This window comes from Notechis scutatus, chromosome 2 (assembly GCF_049901735.1).
Source record: "Notechis scutatus isolate UNSWTSFEM ecotype Mainland chromosome 2, rNotScu1.2, whole genome shotgun sequence".
Lineage (NCBI taxonomy): Eukaryota > Metazoa > Chordata > Lepidosauria > Squamata > Elapidae > Notechis > Notechis scutatus.
In genome coordinates, this window is record NC_142010.1 from 183115053 (window position 1) to 183133970 (window position 18918).

The 18918-nt window shown below is 38.5% G+C and overlaps 1 protein-coding gene across 2 annotated transcripts in view; it reads right to left on the reverse strand.

Moving 5' to 3' along the window:
• LPAR1 (lysophosphatidic acid receptor 1) overlaps nt 1-18918 on the reverse strand; it is a 61134-nt gene that overhangs the window by 9058 nt on the left and 33158 nt on the right. Inside the window, exons 3-4 of one of the 2 annotated variants that reach the window (XM_087957595.1) lie at nt 17296-18043; nt 10291-10648 (exon numbers count right to left, since the gene is read on the reverse strand). In XM_087957595.1, the coding sequence (XP_087813721.1) occupies nt 10530-10648; nt 17296-18043 (867 nt within the window). In that variant the 3' untranslated portion in view covers nt 10291-10529. Of the gene's footprint in view, nt 1-10290; nt 10649-17295; nt 18044-18918 lie in introns of those variants that run through there. The other variant, XM_026672296.2, reaches the window with a different exon arrangement.

Sequence of the window (18918 nt, forward strand, 5' to 3'; positions counted from 1 at the left end):
TCTGGGAATCGCCAAGATTCTGCAGGAGAAGAACACCGAAAACCTTCAAAATTCAAACCTGCTCCTTGACTCATGGGAAAGAACTGGAGTTTTCTCATATCACATTATGAAAACACTAAATGACAATTCTTTGTAAACACTTCCCCAGATAAGATTATGAAATATGAGGCTGAACTGTTTAGTCATCTTTCCAATATATCCAGATCCAAAACACTTGCCAAAATTGTTTCAGAGGAAAAATTATCACAAAGCATCACTATGGGTGACTTGAGAGCATATGAAAGCAGGCCCCATTCTAAAAATTCCTCTGGCAATAGAGCCTCTGTCCGTTTCCTGCAAGCCATGAAGTTTCAAAGCAATGCTGTTACTGCACCCTCTTTGGCTCACCACAAGAGGTCACAAGAAGCATAAAGTGGACAATGGATATGCAGCATCTGCAAAAGCTGGTAACAGCTCTGGTGTACTTTTCCTACTTAACCATAGTAGGTAGGAAAGACAAAGCTTTAAACATAATGAGACCACACCTTCCCCGTCAAATACCAGCATATGAGAGGGCCCAATTTTATTTTGCACTGGTGAGCATATTTAGGGTTTTAAGAACATGCATAAGTCTCTCAGAAGAGGCTTTCTATAATTCATAAAATATATAAAAGGTGGGAGATCCTCCTCCTTCTCCATTTTTTTCTGGGCTGATGGGCCTGATGTTTCCATTCATTCTAGTTCATTACCCAGATTTCATGTTTGAACAACACTTAAAACTGTGTGGCAGTCAACAGCAACAGACACAATTGTATGCATGCTTATCTGGAAGTAAATTCTACTGTGTGTTTGAGCTGCGTACTGTAGAGCTTTACATCCTAAAAGAGATAGGTAACATCTCCATTGAAATCCTAATGAAGCCATCTCTATGCTTTAAATTCACTGAGGATTTAAGTAAACCACTGGCTATCATCTTCAAGTCCAGCAGAATATAATGAATTTAATGAAAATGATCCATCTGTTAAAATACTGAAGTTTGCTGATGACACAACAGTGATTGGTCTCATTCGAGACAATAATGAATCTGCATACGGACAGGAGGTTGTACAACTTGCCTCGTGGTGTAACCGGAACAATCTGGAACTGAACATTCTCAAAACCGTAGAAATGGTGGTAGACTTGAGAAGAAACCCGCCCGCCCCATACTACCACCTCTTACAATACTAGAAAACACAGTATCAACAGTAGACACCTTCAAATTTCTAGGTTCTACTATATCACATGACCTAAAATGGACCCCTAACATCAAAAACGTCATCAAAAAAGCACAACAAAGAATGTTCTTTCTGCGCCAACTCAGAAAACTGCCCAAGGAGCTGCTGATCCAGTTCTACAGAGGAATTATTGAGTCTGTCATCTGCATCTCTATAACTGTCTGGTTTGGTTCTGCAACCCAACAGGACAGACACAGACTTCAGAGGATAATTGGGACTGCAGAAAAAACAATTACCACCCACCTGCCTTCAATCGAGGACCTGTATACTGCATGAGCCAAAAAGAGGGCTGTGAAAATATTTACAGACCCCTCACATCCCGGACATAAACTGTTTCAACTCCTTCCCTCAAACGACGCTATAGAGCACGGCACACCAGAACAACTAGACACAAGAACAGTTTTTTCCTGAAAGCCATCACTCTGCTAAACAAATAATTCCCTCAACACTGTCCAACTATTACAATGTCTGCACTACTATTACTGTTAATTTTCTCATCACTCCTTATCGCCCATCCCATCCCACTTGTGACTGTATGACTGTAACTTTGTCACTTGTATCCTTATGATTTATACTGACTGTTTCCTAGTATGATTTGATTGCTTGTTGTACCCTATGACTATCATTAAGTGTTGTACCTTATGATTATTGATGAATGCATCTTTTCTTTTATGTATACTGAGAGCATTTGCACCAAGACAAATTCCTTGTGTGTCCAACCGCACTTGGCCAATAAAGAATTCTATTTTATTCTATTCTATTTATGCTGCCCTGCTTTACTGAAGATAGCATAATGATAAGTATTACCACTATTAGTACTACTACTGTAGGAATATTAACACCATACAATTACCTCTTCTTACATCAATTGCTATTTTGGGAATATTTGATTCTTTAATCACCTCCTTTGCTTTTCAGTTTCCTAGCAACCATCTCATTAGACCAGAAGACTGAAGACAAGCTTTGACCACATGACAATAGTTTAGTGCTGCCCAATTTGCAAGTAGAAAATACACATGGGAAACACAAGAAGCATTTCATGTCAGAGCAACCTATTTCTTTACGTAGACTAGAATTTGTCCTGGCTGTTAGAGATTCTCCAGAATATTAAGAGTATTTATAGCAGTAACTCTTCACAACATTTATGTTTTAAACTAATGATGTCAGAAATTGAACCGAGAACCTTTCCATGCAAAACGTATGCTCAGTCACATCAAACTTCAGCTGAGCATCTAAGTACCAACCAGCACCAAACTTATTTGGTCAGACCCCACTGATTTCAGACATACTTTGATTTCTTCCTATTTTAACACTATTTCACACATAGCTTAGATGTACAATTGATCAAAAAGGGAGAAGACATATGACCCAATTTCATGTATCCCACCACTATGCTAAGAATAAGAAACTATTATTCCATGTGCAACATTTCACAGACAACCTAACTAGAGTATCTGCTATTATTGTTTTCTTCAACTTGCAATTTATAGGCCTGATGTATGTAGCATGCTTTGAAATGAAGGCCTGACAAACGTAGATAAATAGATTAAGAGCATGGTGGTCAGAAAAGACAGGGTTCCATTCATTTTATTATATTATATTTAATTACATTTCTTTTTTTTCTTTTTATGACGAGGAAATCATTTTTTATCAGGGTGGAGTCAGGGCAACTGAATGGAGCTGGGAGTTTACTGGCCGGATGCCCTTCCTGACATTTACACAGAGTCCACAGCAGATAATTTTTCTCTTTGCACCCTGATAGAGAAACATCTGTTGCTGCCTAGGATTGAACTCTCAACCTTCTGAGTGGGAGGTGAGTGTCTTCACTTCTAGGCTACCGCATAGCCCTTTGTATTTCATTAAATAGTCTTTCCTAATTGGTATGTTCCAGGTTTGTTGGTCTCCCAGGATTCCCAGCTCCTCCTTTAGAACTCATTGGCATTCTTAGATGGGCTTCGATTTCTGGGACTAATTTTCCCTAATGAAATGATGAATTTTCCTAACACGTCTCAGCATCACAGCTCCTTTAAACAGATGTGCCAACAAGTCTCTGAGTTTTAACACTTTCAGGAAAGAACATAAAGTTTGTACAAGGGATGGATGCCGCAGTTTATGGAAAATTTAGCGATACAAGAAAGAAAAACAATCTGTGACTTTTTTTAAAAAAAAATGCACTCAGGGAGTTCAGAAATGGGAAGAAAAAAACCCAAAGAATCTTATCATTGAGGACGACGAGGAGAAGCGTGGTAGCCAAAAAACAATGGAATGTGACACATTCATTTAGCAAGGGATTTGAAACAAAGCAGCAATGTTCCTTAGGAAGCAACTTTCTGCTCCTTGTACCATTGGCAATGACTGCTTGCATGAAAAAGGCTGAGGTAGACATCTAATGAAAACTGGGTTATTTTATGGAGGGAGGGCTTATGCTAGAATTTGTCTGTGTATAACATATTTAGAGAGAGTGAGAGACAGACAGATTGACTACACATAGTCTCTTCACCTCCACTGTGGAACAATTGCCTTGCGGTGCTGAGATTAGTCCTTGGTATTATCACTGTTTTTAAAGCTGACCAAGCAGCCTCATGCTGCCAGATACACAGATGCTTATTTCATAACTCCTGTCACTTAGCAATCTGTCTGGAATATGCCCCATATGCGTGAATATACTTTTAAAAAAAATCAATAGTTTGGGAACTTGCTGCTCCATGAAAGAAGAGAAAAATAATTATGAGTTTCTTTAAAGAAAATCCCAGATCCTGGGCCCAGTTAATACATTTTAATGGATGAATTCTACTGCAGGAAAGAAATAGAGGAAACAGAGAGCCTTGGGTGGTAAAGCATATTTCTTAGTGAGAAGTATATAGGAATAATGCTAATATGGTTATAATGCCAATTTTTAAAAGCTAACTGGATGGAGGGCATGATGAGCACATGATGGAAACTGACTGAAAAACATGATCATCTGGAATTTCTTTCAACTTGCAAATATAAACTGATTTGGGAATATCACTAAATTACCATTACTAGGCTGGTTGCTAAATGGCAATGCAACACAACCACAACCTATGTAATTATTTGAGATAGAAATGATTTCAATATTTTGTGAAATTGCAGAATTTTGACATTTTTTCTCTCTCAGTTTATCAGAGAGTTCTTTGTGCAACCATACTTGTTTCTTCATGGATTTCTTGTTTGTTTGTTTTTTCTTTTTCAGTGGTATTTAGTTGGGCTGGGCTTTTATAATCATATTTTTCAGAGTTTCCCAAGCTTCTTTAGTTGTTTTTACCTTTAATATTTTCATCCATGGAATCATTCCCAAGCCCTAAGTTTGTTAAAATCAGCTCTAAGACACTAGTTTGATTATGTTTTAGTACTTGTGCCTGTATTATATTGAATTCCAGTATAACATAGTTCCCGCAGCTTCAACCCCCTCTATCGCTCCTTCCCTATAAGTAAGAATTAGGTCCAGTATAGCTGTCCCACTAGTTCCCTCTTGACAGTTGTAACCTAAGTTATTAGGAACCTGTTCAATCTCCCACCTGATGCAGAATTTGTCTCCCAGTTGATGTCAGGATTTTGTCAGTGATTATAACATAGTCTATTAGCAGTACTTCTATTCATTTTAATGGATATTTAATTGAAAGCAACGTTGTATCGTACATAAATTATTCTTCCTCCACTTTCAGAAATTATCCCGAAAGCATGCTGTTTTCTGTGTTTTAGTATCCCTTCTAGTCCAATTTAGTACTAAATAAAATTTGCTTGATTATGGAGCACACAACTAAAATCTGGCAAAAAAGGCATGTTGTGAGTACCACTATCTATGGACTTACATTTGGTGGGTCGCAGAGGTGGCCCTTTTCCGCTATATTGCCCACCCCGTTTTCCCCATCCTGAAGTCAGGTTATCCCCATCCATGTTTTCATTCCGGAAGTCCCTCGGGACCTGGTTATGTCACCAGGCCTGGGGACCACAGAGAACTGGAGATATTTAGATGACTCCACTTTAGCTGATAATTTTTACTTTTTCTCTGTGGTTCATATATTTTAATTATGTATAGTGTTTTTTATTTTGAATGTTTGTTATATTTTTATAACAAATGTTTTTATATGTATGTATGTGTGTGTGTGTGTGTGTGTGTGTGTGTATACACACACACACGTTTTATTGATTTTTTGTACACCCCAGAGTTATTTTTTATGAGATGTTTGGTCCTTTAAATATGAGTAATAAATAAATAAAATAAACAAGCCAACAAGACATTTGAATTATCCTGGAATAATAAAAAAAATTCTGCAAAAAGCTGTGATAAATTGTCACTTTCTTATTTTAAATTAAATCACTGACAGTACACAAGGAGGTTTGTGATTCTTGCCCATTCAACACAGGGATAGAGGTATTTTTGTACATATAGAAATATATTTTCAATATAAATATTCAGAAAATTATACAGCATTTCAACATGAATACAACCAGAGTTATAATAAATTTTAAATAATACATTTCCATATTATACCATAAATATTTTCTAAATCTTGTTGATAATGGCATTAAAAAACAGCAGAGACAAGGCTCTTTTTTCAGGTTATTTCATTAATACTGACTTCCATATTATTTTATAAAGATGGGCAATGGTCATCTGGTCAATGGACAAGGTCTAGAGCCTTGTTATACTTGAGAATGTGCTTAAGGATAAAAACTATTTTTAAGTGTGCAATAATTAATCCAAGGCTTCCTAATACTTCCAATGTTTCTTATTTTTGTAATTATTGCCCATAAGGACTACAAATTTTCTTTAAATCACAGCTGGCAAAAATTTGTTTCAAAGCATTCAATTTCATTTTCACTAACATTTTTTATTTCAGACCAATCCATCTTTAAGGATTTAATTTGCGTTCCCATGTATTTAAAAGATTTATATGGCCGCCCATCTTAAGCACCTTTGGGCAGCTCACAACAACAATAATTACTGGCAGATTCCATTTTCACTGTCTTTAGTGGAAAACATTAGCTTTTCCCAATTGGCTGTCTCTTTCCTGAATCATTTTCAGTTATTTGCCGTTAATACTGACTAAAGATGACAAATTTAGGGAAGCTTGAGATCAGGGGCAAGAACTGTCCTTTCCTTGTGTATCAGTTAAATTTATGATCCATGCAATTTAACAATATACTTATTTATATAAAAAGCAAAACTGCAGAAATGAATTTGTGCTTTTATTCCAGAACTCAGTTCTTGAGTTTACTGCCTTATTTTTTTTCCCCCTCCCATCGAACTGAAGTTAGAGGTTAGTTCGGTTTGGCAAAATAGAGGCTGGCTTTCAAACTCAAAAGTTGTGGTAGTGTTTCTCAGCAGTAATTTCCTTGAATTCTCAGAATAATTTGCTGAGTATGCTTATATGATCTCAGATACCAATTATCTTGTTTGAACATTTTAAATAGCAATTGTCCTCTTAACACTGATGGTGTTGCTTAGTTTGGGTAATGAAATGTCTGCAAGAAAACAAGCTTAGAGAGCACCAAGGATCCCTCAATTGTTCTCTTCAGCTTGTCCCACCAATCCCAATGAAGTTATGAAAATATAAACTTTCTTTCCTCCTCCAGGTCCTACGGAGTATGCAAAATCTGTAATTTATTTCTGAATCAGTCTGCAGAGAGGGATGAATAGCATCGGAAACCATTGAGATTAGTGAGATCCAAGTCAGCAGGATCTCCAGATAAGCCCTTCACTATTGAAATATGTCTTAATTGCCTTGTTAAAGTGTTTCATTTTGCAAATGACAACATCTCTAAGCTGTCCTAAGTATGAACAAAATAGTTATTTCTTCAATAGTGCTTGCGTTTCTACAAGCATTGTTTCATTCTGCATTCTTCCCATGTTTTCAAAATGCTCCTTTAATTCTTACACTTTCAAACTATATACACTGCTCAAAAAAATAAAGAGAACACAAAAATAAGACATCCTAGATCTGAATGAATGAAATATTCGTATTAAATACTTTGTTCATTACATAGTTGAATGTGCTGACAACAAAATCACACAAAAATTATCAATGGAAATCAAATTTAGCAACCCATGGAGGTCTGGATTTAGAATTACACTCAAAATTAAAGTGGAAAAAAACACTACAGGCTGATCCAACTTTGATGTAATGTACCAATCTTATTTCATTCTTCAACACAGTGACTAAATTAATAGACCAGCAAAATACTGTGGACATAATATATTTAGATTTCAGCAAGGCATTCGATAAAGTAGACCACAACCTACTTCTTAGTAAGCTGGAAAAAAGTGGAATAGATAGCACCACCACTAGATGGATTCCCAACTGGCTGGCAAACCGTACTCAATGAGTAGTCCTTAATGGGTCTAAGTCTACATGGAGGGAAGTAAGCAGTGGGGTGCCACAAGGTTCCCTCTTAGGCCCAGTACTCTTCAATATCTTCATTAATGACTTAGATGAGGGAATAGAAGGGGAACTTACCAAATTTGCAGATGATACTAAGCTGACAGGAATAGCTAACACCCAAGAAGATAGGCTCAAGATCCAGGTGGATCTTGACAGACCAGAACACTGGGCCATATCTAATAAAATGAAATTCAATATAGAGAAAAGTAAAGTCCTACACTTAGGCAAGAAAAACCAAAAGTAAACATATAGACTGGGTGAAACCAGGCTCAATAGCAGTAACTGTGAGAGGGATCTTGGAGTCTTAGTGGACAACCAGCTAAATATGAGCCAGCAGTGTGCAGCAGCCGCCAAAAAAGCTTATGCAATCCTAAATTGTATTAACAGAGGGATACAGTCAAGATCAAGGGAAGTACTAATAACACTCTATAAAGCCTTAGTAAGACCACACCTAGAGTACTGCATCCAGTTTTGGTCACCACGTTATAAAAAAGATGTTGAGGCTCTAGAAAAAGTACAGAGAAGAGCAATCAGGATGATTAGGGGACTGGAGGCTAAAACATACAACGAACGGTTGCAGGAACTGGGCTTGGCTAGTCTAGTAAAGAGAAGGACCAGGGGAGACATGATAGCGGTCTTCCAATATTTGAGGGGCTGCCACAGGGAGGAAGGGGTCAAGCTATTTTCTAAAGCTCCTGTAGGCCAGACAAGGAATAATGGATGGAAAGTGAACAAGGAGAGATTTAACTTGGAAACAAGGAGAAACTTTCTGACAGTGAGAACAATCAACCAATGGAACAGCTTGCCCTCGGAAGTTGTGGGAGCGCCATCAGTTGAGACTTTCAAGAAGAGATTGGACTGCCATTTGTCAGAAATGGTGTAGGGTCTCCCACTTGGGTGCGGGGTTGGACTAGATGACCTACAAGGTCCCTTCCAACTCTGATTATCTGTATCTGTCCTTAAAACAAGTCAAAATGAGGCTCAGTAATGTGATTGATGTGCCATCCTGGATGAGCTGCACTACCTGAGCCACTTGTGTGGGTTGCAGACTCCGTCTCGTGCTACCACTAGAGTGAAAGCACCACCAGCATTCAAAAGTGACCAAACCATCAGCCAGAAAGCATAGGAACTGAGAAGTGGTCTGTGGTCACCACCCGCAGAACCACTCCTTTATTGGGCAGTCTTGCTAACTGCCTCTGCTTTCCACCTGTTGTCTATTACATTTGCACAACAGCATGTGAAATTGATTGTCAGTCAGTGTTGCTACCTAAGTGGACACTTTTCACAGAAGTGTGATTGACTTGGAGTTACATTGTGTTGTTTAAGTGTTCCCTTTATTTTTTTGAGCAGTGTACATATTTGTATATAATTTCTCTTATCAGTTTTTGGAAGCGCATATTTTTAATATCTGCCTTCTCATACAATTTTCTTTAATACATTAATTTTCATATTCAGGTTTCTACAATTTATGCATATTTTCCAGAGAGAGGTACATATCAAGTATTAGTTTGAGTATCAATGTAGAAGCATAAATTGTGTTGCTTCATATGACCCACAAGCTTCTACATTCCTTCCGGTTTTATACCGTATCCTTGTTGCACACGCTTATCAGGAATATAATACACCACACCAAGGTGAATTGCTAGTAACAGTGATAGAAAAAGCCAAAACAAACAATAAAAATATAAAATGTGAAAGGAGGCCAAGGTCATTGTTTTGATCAAATAAAATCATTGTGCCATGGAGGGCTATTCTCATCACCTCTCTTAAACTCATACCTACTAAAAAGTCCTTGGATATATACTAAGAAGCACTTTTAGCTGAAGCTGTGTAAACAATGTTCCATTAATCTCTCTGCTTTTTTAAACACTTACCTTCCAAAATCTCTCAATTCACAGCCTTTGATGTGCCAGAGCACTCTCAAGGGCTAAATTCAAGAGAATGAATGCCTTATTAAAAAATTAATGCAACAATACAGGTTGTATCTAATTTATATTACTAATTAGGTTTAACCCCATGGGTTCTTTGTGGTTTTCAAGTGAATCCTTATCCATTTATGTCCCCAAGTAATGTATGGTGGTATTATAATTTCCCTTTACATTGGATAGGTTCAAATGATAATCTCAGTTTAATGAATGAATCTTGTAGATGTGCACTCAATTCCTTTGTTCCTCTCTTTACTGTAAAAATGAACAAACCAGCATCTCTTCAGTTAACTATAATTTCCATTTTCACCCCACCAATCTACAAAGGTAAAAGATTTTAGGCAAACCAGGACATGATATAAGTCAACTTTAAGACTTCTGCGTATATTCTGGCTTATACTGAAATTATGATCCAGCATCCCAGATCTGACAAATTAGGGAAGTATGATTAGTGGAATATTAATTAACACAGAATGTTTACTGTCTTGTAAAAATGAGCAGCACGTCTATCATTAATGTTGCTCATATCTCATTTTAGGAATAATATAATTGTTGAATATTGCAATAATATTTGTTATCGAAAATATCCTCCCTACAGCAATTTATTTCCCTACCACACAAGTGGCTGAAGGTCTTGACCTTCAGGATAAAGTTGATAGTACATGATTAATCCCTGTACCCTTGGCTTTGTATTCTTGATAGTTCCAATTGTGGGGTCAAGGCTATTTGTCACACTATTTATGCCATGGGACAAAGTTAAGTGTAATATCTCGAGTGTGCGGCTCGATGGATGACATTTGAATTGTAAATTAAGAAATTTCACACAATAAACTGGAAAATTTTTGTTTTAGTATCTCAGTTCAAATTTGCTCAGTGCGATTTCTAAGGAATTTGATTTCAGTAAAGTACGATTAAGATTGCAGTCTATTGGAAATTGCACCAATCTATAATTCTGCACGGTTTCTTTTCAAATATAAAACTTTCCTTTTATAATTTGAATCTCTGCCTGCCCAAAGTCCATTTTCTTTCCTATGTAAGCTGTATAAATCATTCCTGTGTAATCCTGGGAGAAAAGAGACATGTTGTGGAAAAAGGATTTTTATATTCTCCATTGCTTTGGGTATTTCAAAAGCAGCCTTGTTAAAATGAGAAAAGTGATCAAACTATGAAATCATTTCCTTCTGTTTGAAATATTTTACTCAGAGGGAAGAAAAGAGCATAAAGAGGACGGGGAAATCTCTTCTGTTTTGACTCTGCCCCAAGATTTCAACATTTCAGCAATTCTGTGGGATGATGCCATTTGCCAGCTCCTGAATGCTCCAGCCAGAGGTTCAAGTCATTTCAGTCATAAGGAAAAACAATGAATCCTCTTGTGAAACTCAACTGGACTCCACATCACTCATGCCATCAAGAGTCCCCCCCCCCACTTTTAGGAGAAAGGGGAGCTATCTTCTTGGAGCAAAGCTTTGGCTGGAAGGAAATGGCAGACACAATGTCAGGCATTTTCTGAGACGGATATACAAGATTCTCTTGTTTGGCCTTTGTACATGTGCAGAAGGGTATATGAAAAATACTTTTCTGTTCTTTAGAAAGAATTATTCCTCTTCCCCCTCTCCCTTCATAAGGGATTGACTTCAAAGAGAGAAGGAGGGAGGGGGAGAGTTGTTTGAATTGCTGGGAGGAGGTTAAATTAAAAAGCGGTATAATAAATCTCTGATTTTACAGTCTAGTACAAAGACTGAAATGGGACTTAATTCTGTATGTGCTTGAATTATTTTTTTGAAGAGCTCTACATGTGTTACTATTAGAACCAGTTTGCATTCTGCAAGTATAAGCAGTTGGGGAGCTGTCATTAGAAATTTTTCAGCATTAGACAATGAATCAGAGAAAGTTTTTTATATATTGTACATATCTTCAGCTTATCTAGCCCTTAGTTGTGTTATTGTTATCTATTTCCCATTAAACCTGATCTATTTGTCAAATATTTTCCTCTTTCAAAAAAATACAACTGTTTCCTTCCTTCTTTCCCTCCCTTCCCCTTCCTTCCTTCCTTCCTTCTTCCCTCTCTCCCTTCCTTCTTTCCTTAAATATATTTTGTCTGAAATACTGGTGCAACAACTAGTACAAATACTGGTGCAACAACTACAAAAAAGCCTGTCTATGATTTCTCAAAACTGTATTGTATACAAGGCTTCCTGATGTGTAAACTGTATGTTCTTTGGAAAAATCCCAAGGATAATCAGCTTTTAAATATGAAGGATAACCAAGCAGGTTAAACTTCTGTTTGTTCAAACATATCAAATATTTTACTTTAGGAGAACCTTGACTCTAACTTTCATCTGATCTAAATCTGGAAAAATCTAAATAAAAGTACTGTAGTCCCAGACTTTTAAAATAGTGGACTTAGTAATAGATTCCAAAAATAATGCTTTCAACACTAAATAGGAACAACCCTTTGAAACAATTGAAGCAAAATATGCATAGGTAGCACAATTCAAATAAGCTAACATGTCAAGAAACAAAAACTATGGATTTTGGGTTCATTATGATTATATGTGTTAATTCTAATCAACTTCAGTTATTTGTAACTAAGTAATAATGGAGACCTCTAAAAACAACTCAGCAGAATAGATTTTGTTTGAACATTCACTGCTTTGTTGGGAAAAACATTAAACAGATTTATTTAGCTGCCTGAAGGGCAGAATACGCCCCCCCCCCAAATATGGCACCCTGCACCTATCACCCAGCAATGATCTCTTTTTGATAGTCCAAAGTCATTTTATACAGCCTTATTATTTAACTTTTCATCCCAGACCTTGAAAAGCGTTCCTCTTTTTCCATAATTATAAAATTATAAAATAAAGAACGATTCCCCAAGCTTGCAGGATTGTAATCTTTGCCTTCCTAGTAGTATCCTGTGTATATGTGTGTGTTAAATTTCAATTTTCATCAACCTTGACTAGTGCATAATATATCTGGAAGAGATCAGGATGTGGACTTTGGGACAGGTTAAAAGATTAGCTTTAATAATAAATACAACTTACAAAGACATTATTCATAGCACAAAAGTCTATTTGAACAGTCAGGGATAATTAAGTAATAAAGAACGATAGATGAATAGTAAATTTCGTTTTTGATGGTTCCTTTTTCTATTCTGGACTTTTTCTTATCCCAGAGTAGTTTCCAACAAGATTACTGTCTGAATGTAGAATGTATATACTTATTTATTATTTATCTAACTACTGTGGTGACACAGTAGTTAGAACGCAATATTGCAGGCTAACTCGGCCAACTGCCAGTTTGATCCTGACCAGCTCAAGGTTGACTCAGCCTTTCATCCTTCCGAGGTGAATAAAATGAGGATCCAGATTGTTAAGGGGAATTATGCTGACTCTGTAAACCACTTAGAGAGGGCTGTAAACCACTGTGAAGTGGTATATAAGGCTAAGTGCTATTGCTATGGTTATTATCTAGATCAGGGGTCTTCAAACTTGACAGCTTTAAGACTTGTGGACTCCAACTCCCAGAATTCCTCCTCCAGTCATGCTACCCCAGGAATTCTGGGAGTTGAAGTCCACAAGTCTTAAACTTGCCAAGTTTGAAGACCCTTGATCTAGATCAAGGATGTCAAACTCGATCCCATTGCGGGCCGTATCAGGTTTGGATGGCTGGGGTGGGCGTGGCCTGATCATCTTGGCTGACTGGGTGGGCACGGCCAGGGTGGGCCGGGGCAGCACAGGCTGATCCATCACCGTATCCAGGACAGCCCGCAGGCCAACTCTGGATCTATTGCTATTCCAGCCTGCAAGTTTGACATGTCTGATCTAGACAGAAGAATACTGTTGATTTAATAATTTTCTCTGTCTACAACCATTTCTGAATGAATGATAAAAAATACTTGTTGGACTCAGGTAGTGGTACAAAGACAGTTTCAGTTTGGGGCCAGTCATTCTGTCAACCCTGAAACACTCTTTCTCAGCCCAATCCACCTCACAGAGTTGTTATTGTGGGGAAAGTAGGAGGCAGAAGGTGCATTGGATATGTTCGCCGCCTTGAGTTATTTGTAAAAATAATAAAGATGGGATACATATTAAATAAATTAAGCATATAAGAAAATTATCTGAAGATAAATCAATGAACAAGGTAGTTCAATTGTTTCACCTTACTCCTTTGTAAAATTCTTAAGGCAGAACGTTGAAAGCAGTTGTATAAAGCCATTCTGTCACCAAGTGACAGAATATATAGTGATTTCAAAGGCATTATATTGTATGTTTCTCTGCAGAAATGATAGGGTAGATTAACTTCCTGTATGTTGGGGCTGCTGAACTTATTTTTGGCAAAACAAATTCACTCTGAATAAGCTTGTCAGAGTCTACATGACAGGAGTGAGCAGGGCAGAACGCACAAAGGCATATATTTTCCAAAACCTTTTTCTACATAAAATCCATTCTATCATGTATAAACACATTCCACATTCCTTTCTCTTTTTACGTGCAGATAGACATTTTAGTTAGGACTTTTAATTAATTGGATTTATAGCAAACAGTGCGTGATACTTTCACATTGAAAGATGGGAAGGGTTTAAAACAATTGATTTTTGCCATCTCCAGCACAAACTTCCTCCCTTTGAAACTGCCCACTATGTGATAGTGTTACTTTGTGTAAACTCCTACTGATACCAATGGAGGTTCTTCTCAGGCATCCTGTGATCTAGAAAAGTTAGTACAGTATTAAATTGTGTGTTGCTCTGGTTTGTAATTAGAAAAGGTTTAGCACAGGGGCCCCAAACTTGGCCACTTTAAGGCTTGTGGACTTCAATTCCCAGAATTCTCCAGCCAGCATAGCTGGAGAATTCTTGAAGTTGAAGTCCACAAGTCTTAAAGTGGCCAAGTTTGGAGATCTCTGGTTTAGCAAAAGAGGGTCCACTAAATGGGGATGCTCTTCGGCTGCAGGGGTATCTCATAATGCAGATAGTCCTTGATTTAGAACAGTTAATTTAGTGACCATTCAATGGCACTGAAAAAAGTAACTGATGACAATTTTTCAAATTTACGACCTTTGTAGCAGCTCTATGATCACGTAATCTGCTTCAGGTGCATATTATGACCATTGCTGTGTCCCAAGATCATGTGATTCCCAAGGTCATGTGATCCCCATTTGCAACCTTTTGGCTAGCAAAGTCAAAGGGGAAGCCAGATTCACTTAACAACCTTGTTCCTAACTTACTGACTGCAGTGATTCACTTAACGCCTGTGGCAAGAAAGGTCGTAAAATGGGAGAAAATTCACTTAACAAATGTCTTTCTTAACAACATAAATTTTGGGTTCAGTTGTGGGTGTAAGTTGAGGTCTACCTGTACCATGATCTACTATATTGTGAATAATACATTTCAGCTCGTATTCTATTATTTATGTAAATATCAGACCTTAATCTCTTGCATGGCGATACCCCAATACTACAAGATACATTCCTCCCTTCCTTGATATATTTATTCAAATTTATTAACTGCCTAACTCCAATGGATCTTGTTTGTAAAAAAACCTCAATGTTATATAAGAAGGGAACCTTTAATTTATCGAAAGGGAAAAGAACTTGTTGAGGAAATTTATTGTGTGTGTGTGTGTATATATATATATATATATATGTACCGTGTTTCTCCAACAATACGGCCTCCACCAATAGGAAGCCCCAGCATGATTTATTGGCATAAAATCAAATTAAGCCCCTCCCCCCAAATTAAGGCCCATATTAAACATGCGAAATGGGGGGGGGGAATGGCGGGTTGGGCTTGCCGTTAGGAAGTACTTTGTTGCTTGCCCGGATATGGTGCTGCCTGCGTTGGGGTGCCCAGCGCAGCTGACAGGCGGGCCCTCCTGCCCGGCGGCACCAAGGCAGCGAGCGCCTCCCCGCTGGGCCCTCCACTCATCCCGCCAGGGCTGCGCCAGAGCCGTGCGGGCTGGGCAGAGCCAGGAAACACCCGCGGCTCGCTTTCCCGGCTCTGCCCAGCCCGCACGGCTCCAGCACAGCCCTGGTGGGATGAGCGGAGGTTGTTAAAATAATTCGCTTTACCTTTGAAGGCAAAGGGAAGGCGGCGACAGGAGCGCCTGAAGCCAAGTGTTTCCTCAGGGCTCCAGTTGCAGGGAGGAGCCCTGACTGGCCACACGTGTAGTAGTATTAGAAATTTGAATTAAATTATTTACTTTTTTAAAAAAAACACCACAAGGCTTATGTTGTTATGCAATAAATAAATCTGCCTGACTCCGCATGGCCTACAGATCCTAGAACAGTAGTTAAGATTAAAAACTAAACATTACTAAACAATACAACTGTAGTGAGTAAGGAGGATGACCTTGGTAGGGATATGCAAGCTCCATTGCAAAGTAACAAGGGGCTGAAGCATTTTTAGGTCCAGAATGACCAAATAACCTCCAGCGCAGACATATGTCTCCCTAATTCACTGAAGTATAAGGAGGGGGAGGAACAGCACAGTCAGACTTGCACGATTCTGTTATTATAGCCAATCTGTATAAAAGTAGTTTCAGCCTTCTTGTGGAGATGTTTTGCTGGTCTGGTCTACGTAGAGGGAGTGACAATAACAGGGTAATAAATAACATCCCAAGGACTGAGGAGCAAGCCTAACAGGGGAATGCTGTTTCAAAGAAGGAAAATAGCAGCTAAAAAGAACAACTCATGGAGACTTTCAAATTTCATTTCCTAAAAGTTGGGGCCCAGAGCAAGCAATAGCAATAGCAATAGCACTTAGTCTTATACACCACTTCACAGTGCTTTACAGCCCTCTCTAAGCACTTTACAGAGTCAGCCTATTTCCCCCAACAATCTGGGTCCTCATTTTACCCACCTCGGGAGGATGGAAGGCTGAGTCAACCTTGAGCCTGGTGAGAATTGAAGTGCCAAACTATTGGCAGCCAGCAGTCAGCAGAAGTAGCCTGCAGTACTGCATTCTAACCACTGCGCCACCACGGAAGTCTTCTCTTCCAATTCTTAAAGACAGATAGGCACAACAAGGAGAAAGTGGACTTGCAAATATCCAGGTCCTGAACCATAAAGGTCCCAAACTATAAAGGACTTTCAAAGTGACAGTGGGCACCTTGTGTTGCACCCAGAAACGAACTGGCAATCAGTACAATTTGCAGAGCAGAGGTGAGACATGGACAGGTTGACTAACACCTGCATCACTGCTTTTAGCGCAGGCTCAAGTTTCTGGGTAGTCTTCAACAGCAATCCCATGGGTAACACAATACAGTAATCCACAATGGAGGACATCAGTAACACTGAGAAAAATCTTCTCTCCAGGAAAGATTGCAATTGATGAATTTGTGCAAAGCCCTTCATAACCACAAGCAGAACTATCTTCAACATCCACAATTTCAAACGGCGGCCTTATGTCTTACAGAACTCCCAGAGTAGAAATCAGCTGTGCACAAGGAAACATGACCATGTTTGAAACCACAGATGAAATATTTGTGGAACTGGAGAGCTACCAGATCCAAAGCCGCTTTATTTTACTGGTATAGAGTCTAAACATTTTTACACATCATGAAAACAGACTGTATAATATGGATAACACTTCTTACTGATCTGTATGCTGACAGTATAAAATGAACATTAGAAGCAACATGTAGCATTTCCATGAAATAGAGGTTGTCTATTTTGAAGAGGGTGGGGGAAATCACATCTGAAAATACTTACCAAGCACAATGACGACTGTCTTTAGGAGACTCATCATGGTATCCCGGTTCCTGCGAGGCCCTGAACTATGTCTTGACATTCTCATAGTCCTCTGGCGCACGTATCCAAAGATATGAGCATACAAGACCACCATGACTACAAAGGTGACCAAATTGAAAACAGCCCAGAAGACCAAGTAAGAGTCGCTATAGAGTGGCGCCATGTTAGAACAGTGAGTGAGATCACAGATACAATTCCAACCAACGCTTGGTATAGCGCCCATGACAATGGCCACAGTCCAGATGACCACAATTACCACCACCACTCGCCGATTACTCATCCGCGTATGGAGCTGCATACGGAACACGGTGATGTGCCTCTCAATGGCAATGGCCAATAAATTGGCAACTGAAGCAGTCAGGCTGGTGTCAATGAGTCCCTGACGAAGGAGCCATGTGCTGACAGTCAATCTTCTAGTGTTGGGTCCTGTGTTAAACATCAGGTAAAAATATGCCAGCCCTGCAAAGAAGTCAGCAGCCGCTAAGTTAGCCATTAGGTAATAAATAGGAAAATGAAAACGCCGGTTGACGTAAATGGCCACCATCACCAAGAGGTTGGCTAGCATGATAAAAACACAAACTGTAATCCCAAGTCCCATTACAAGCTTGCTCACAGTGTTCCATTCAGTTGCTAGACTTTTCCCACTTTGGTTATAAAAGAAGGCAATGGTTTCATTGTAGTAGCACTGAGGTTCATTCATGCCTGCAGACTGGAAAAGAACAAAAAGTAGAATCTGAAGTTAGAATGAGAAAGTGCTGAAGTGTCAGAGAAAGAAAAGCTGTTCTAGAGCAGGGATCTCCAACTTTGGCAAAGCTGGCTGAAGAATTCTGGGAGTTGAAGTCCACAAATCCTAAAGTTGCCAAGGTTGGAGATTCCTGCTCTAGAGCAATGTTTTCCAACCTTAGCAAGTTTAAGAGGTGTTGGACTACAGCTCCGAGAATTCCTCAGCCAACATTGGGGAATGTCTTAAACTTGCCTAGGATGCTCTAGAATGTTGAGCAGTTTTATAAACAAAGGAGATTATGATGACATCTCAAGTAAAATTGGGGCTGTAAAATGTTTTGAAAATGATAGTGAGGTGTTTCTGTGATAGACACATTGGTGGAAGAAATTTTATATAAATTAACAGATCGAAGTTAAATAAAATGTGCTGTGTCTGTCACTTTATTGTCATTTTATTTGAACTTTTCATTATTTTATTATTAAGATACTTTGACTAATGGACAAAGCTGCCTACTGCCACTTTCACATTGTGTAATATACAAATAACAACGTATTTGATAAAATCCTTTAGAGCTGAAATAATTTTCTGACTTGCTGTATGTACCCGGTAGATTTTCCGTTTCTTACATGGTATAAAAAGAGAATATTCAGGAAATGAACCTTTACAATGATACTATCTTCACCATACTCCTCTTCCAATGTCTTCTTTTCGTGAAAGTTCTGCAGGTAGGAAACGGGTTAATTCTTCTGCTCGCTATTTTTGTCAACCTTGTGATAGTAATGGATTTTTTGCAGAGGAGAATTAGCTCTAACCACGGAAGCTCTAGCAAGAATATTGGAATCCTTTTAAAAATCAGTATT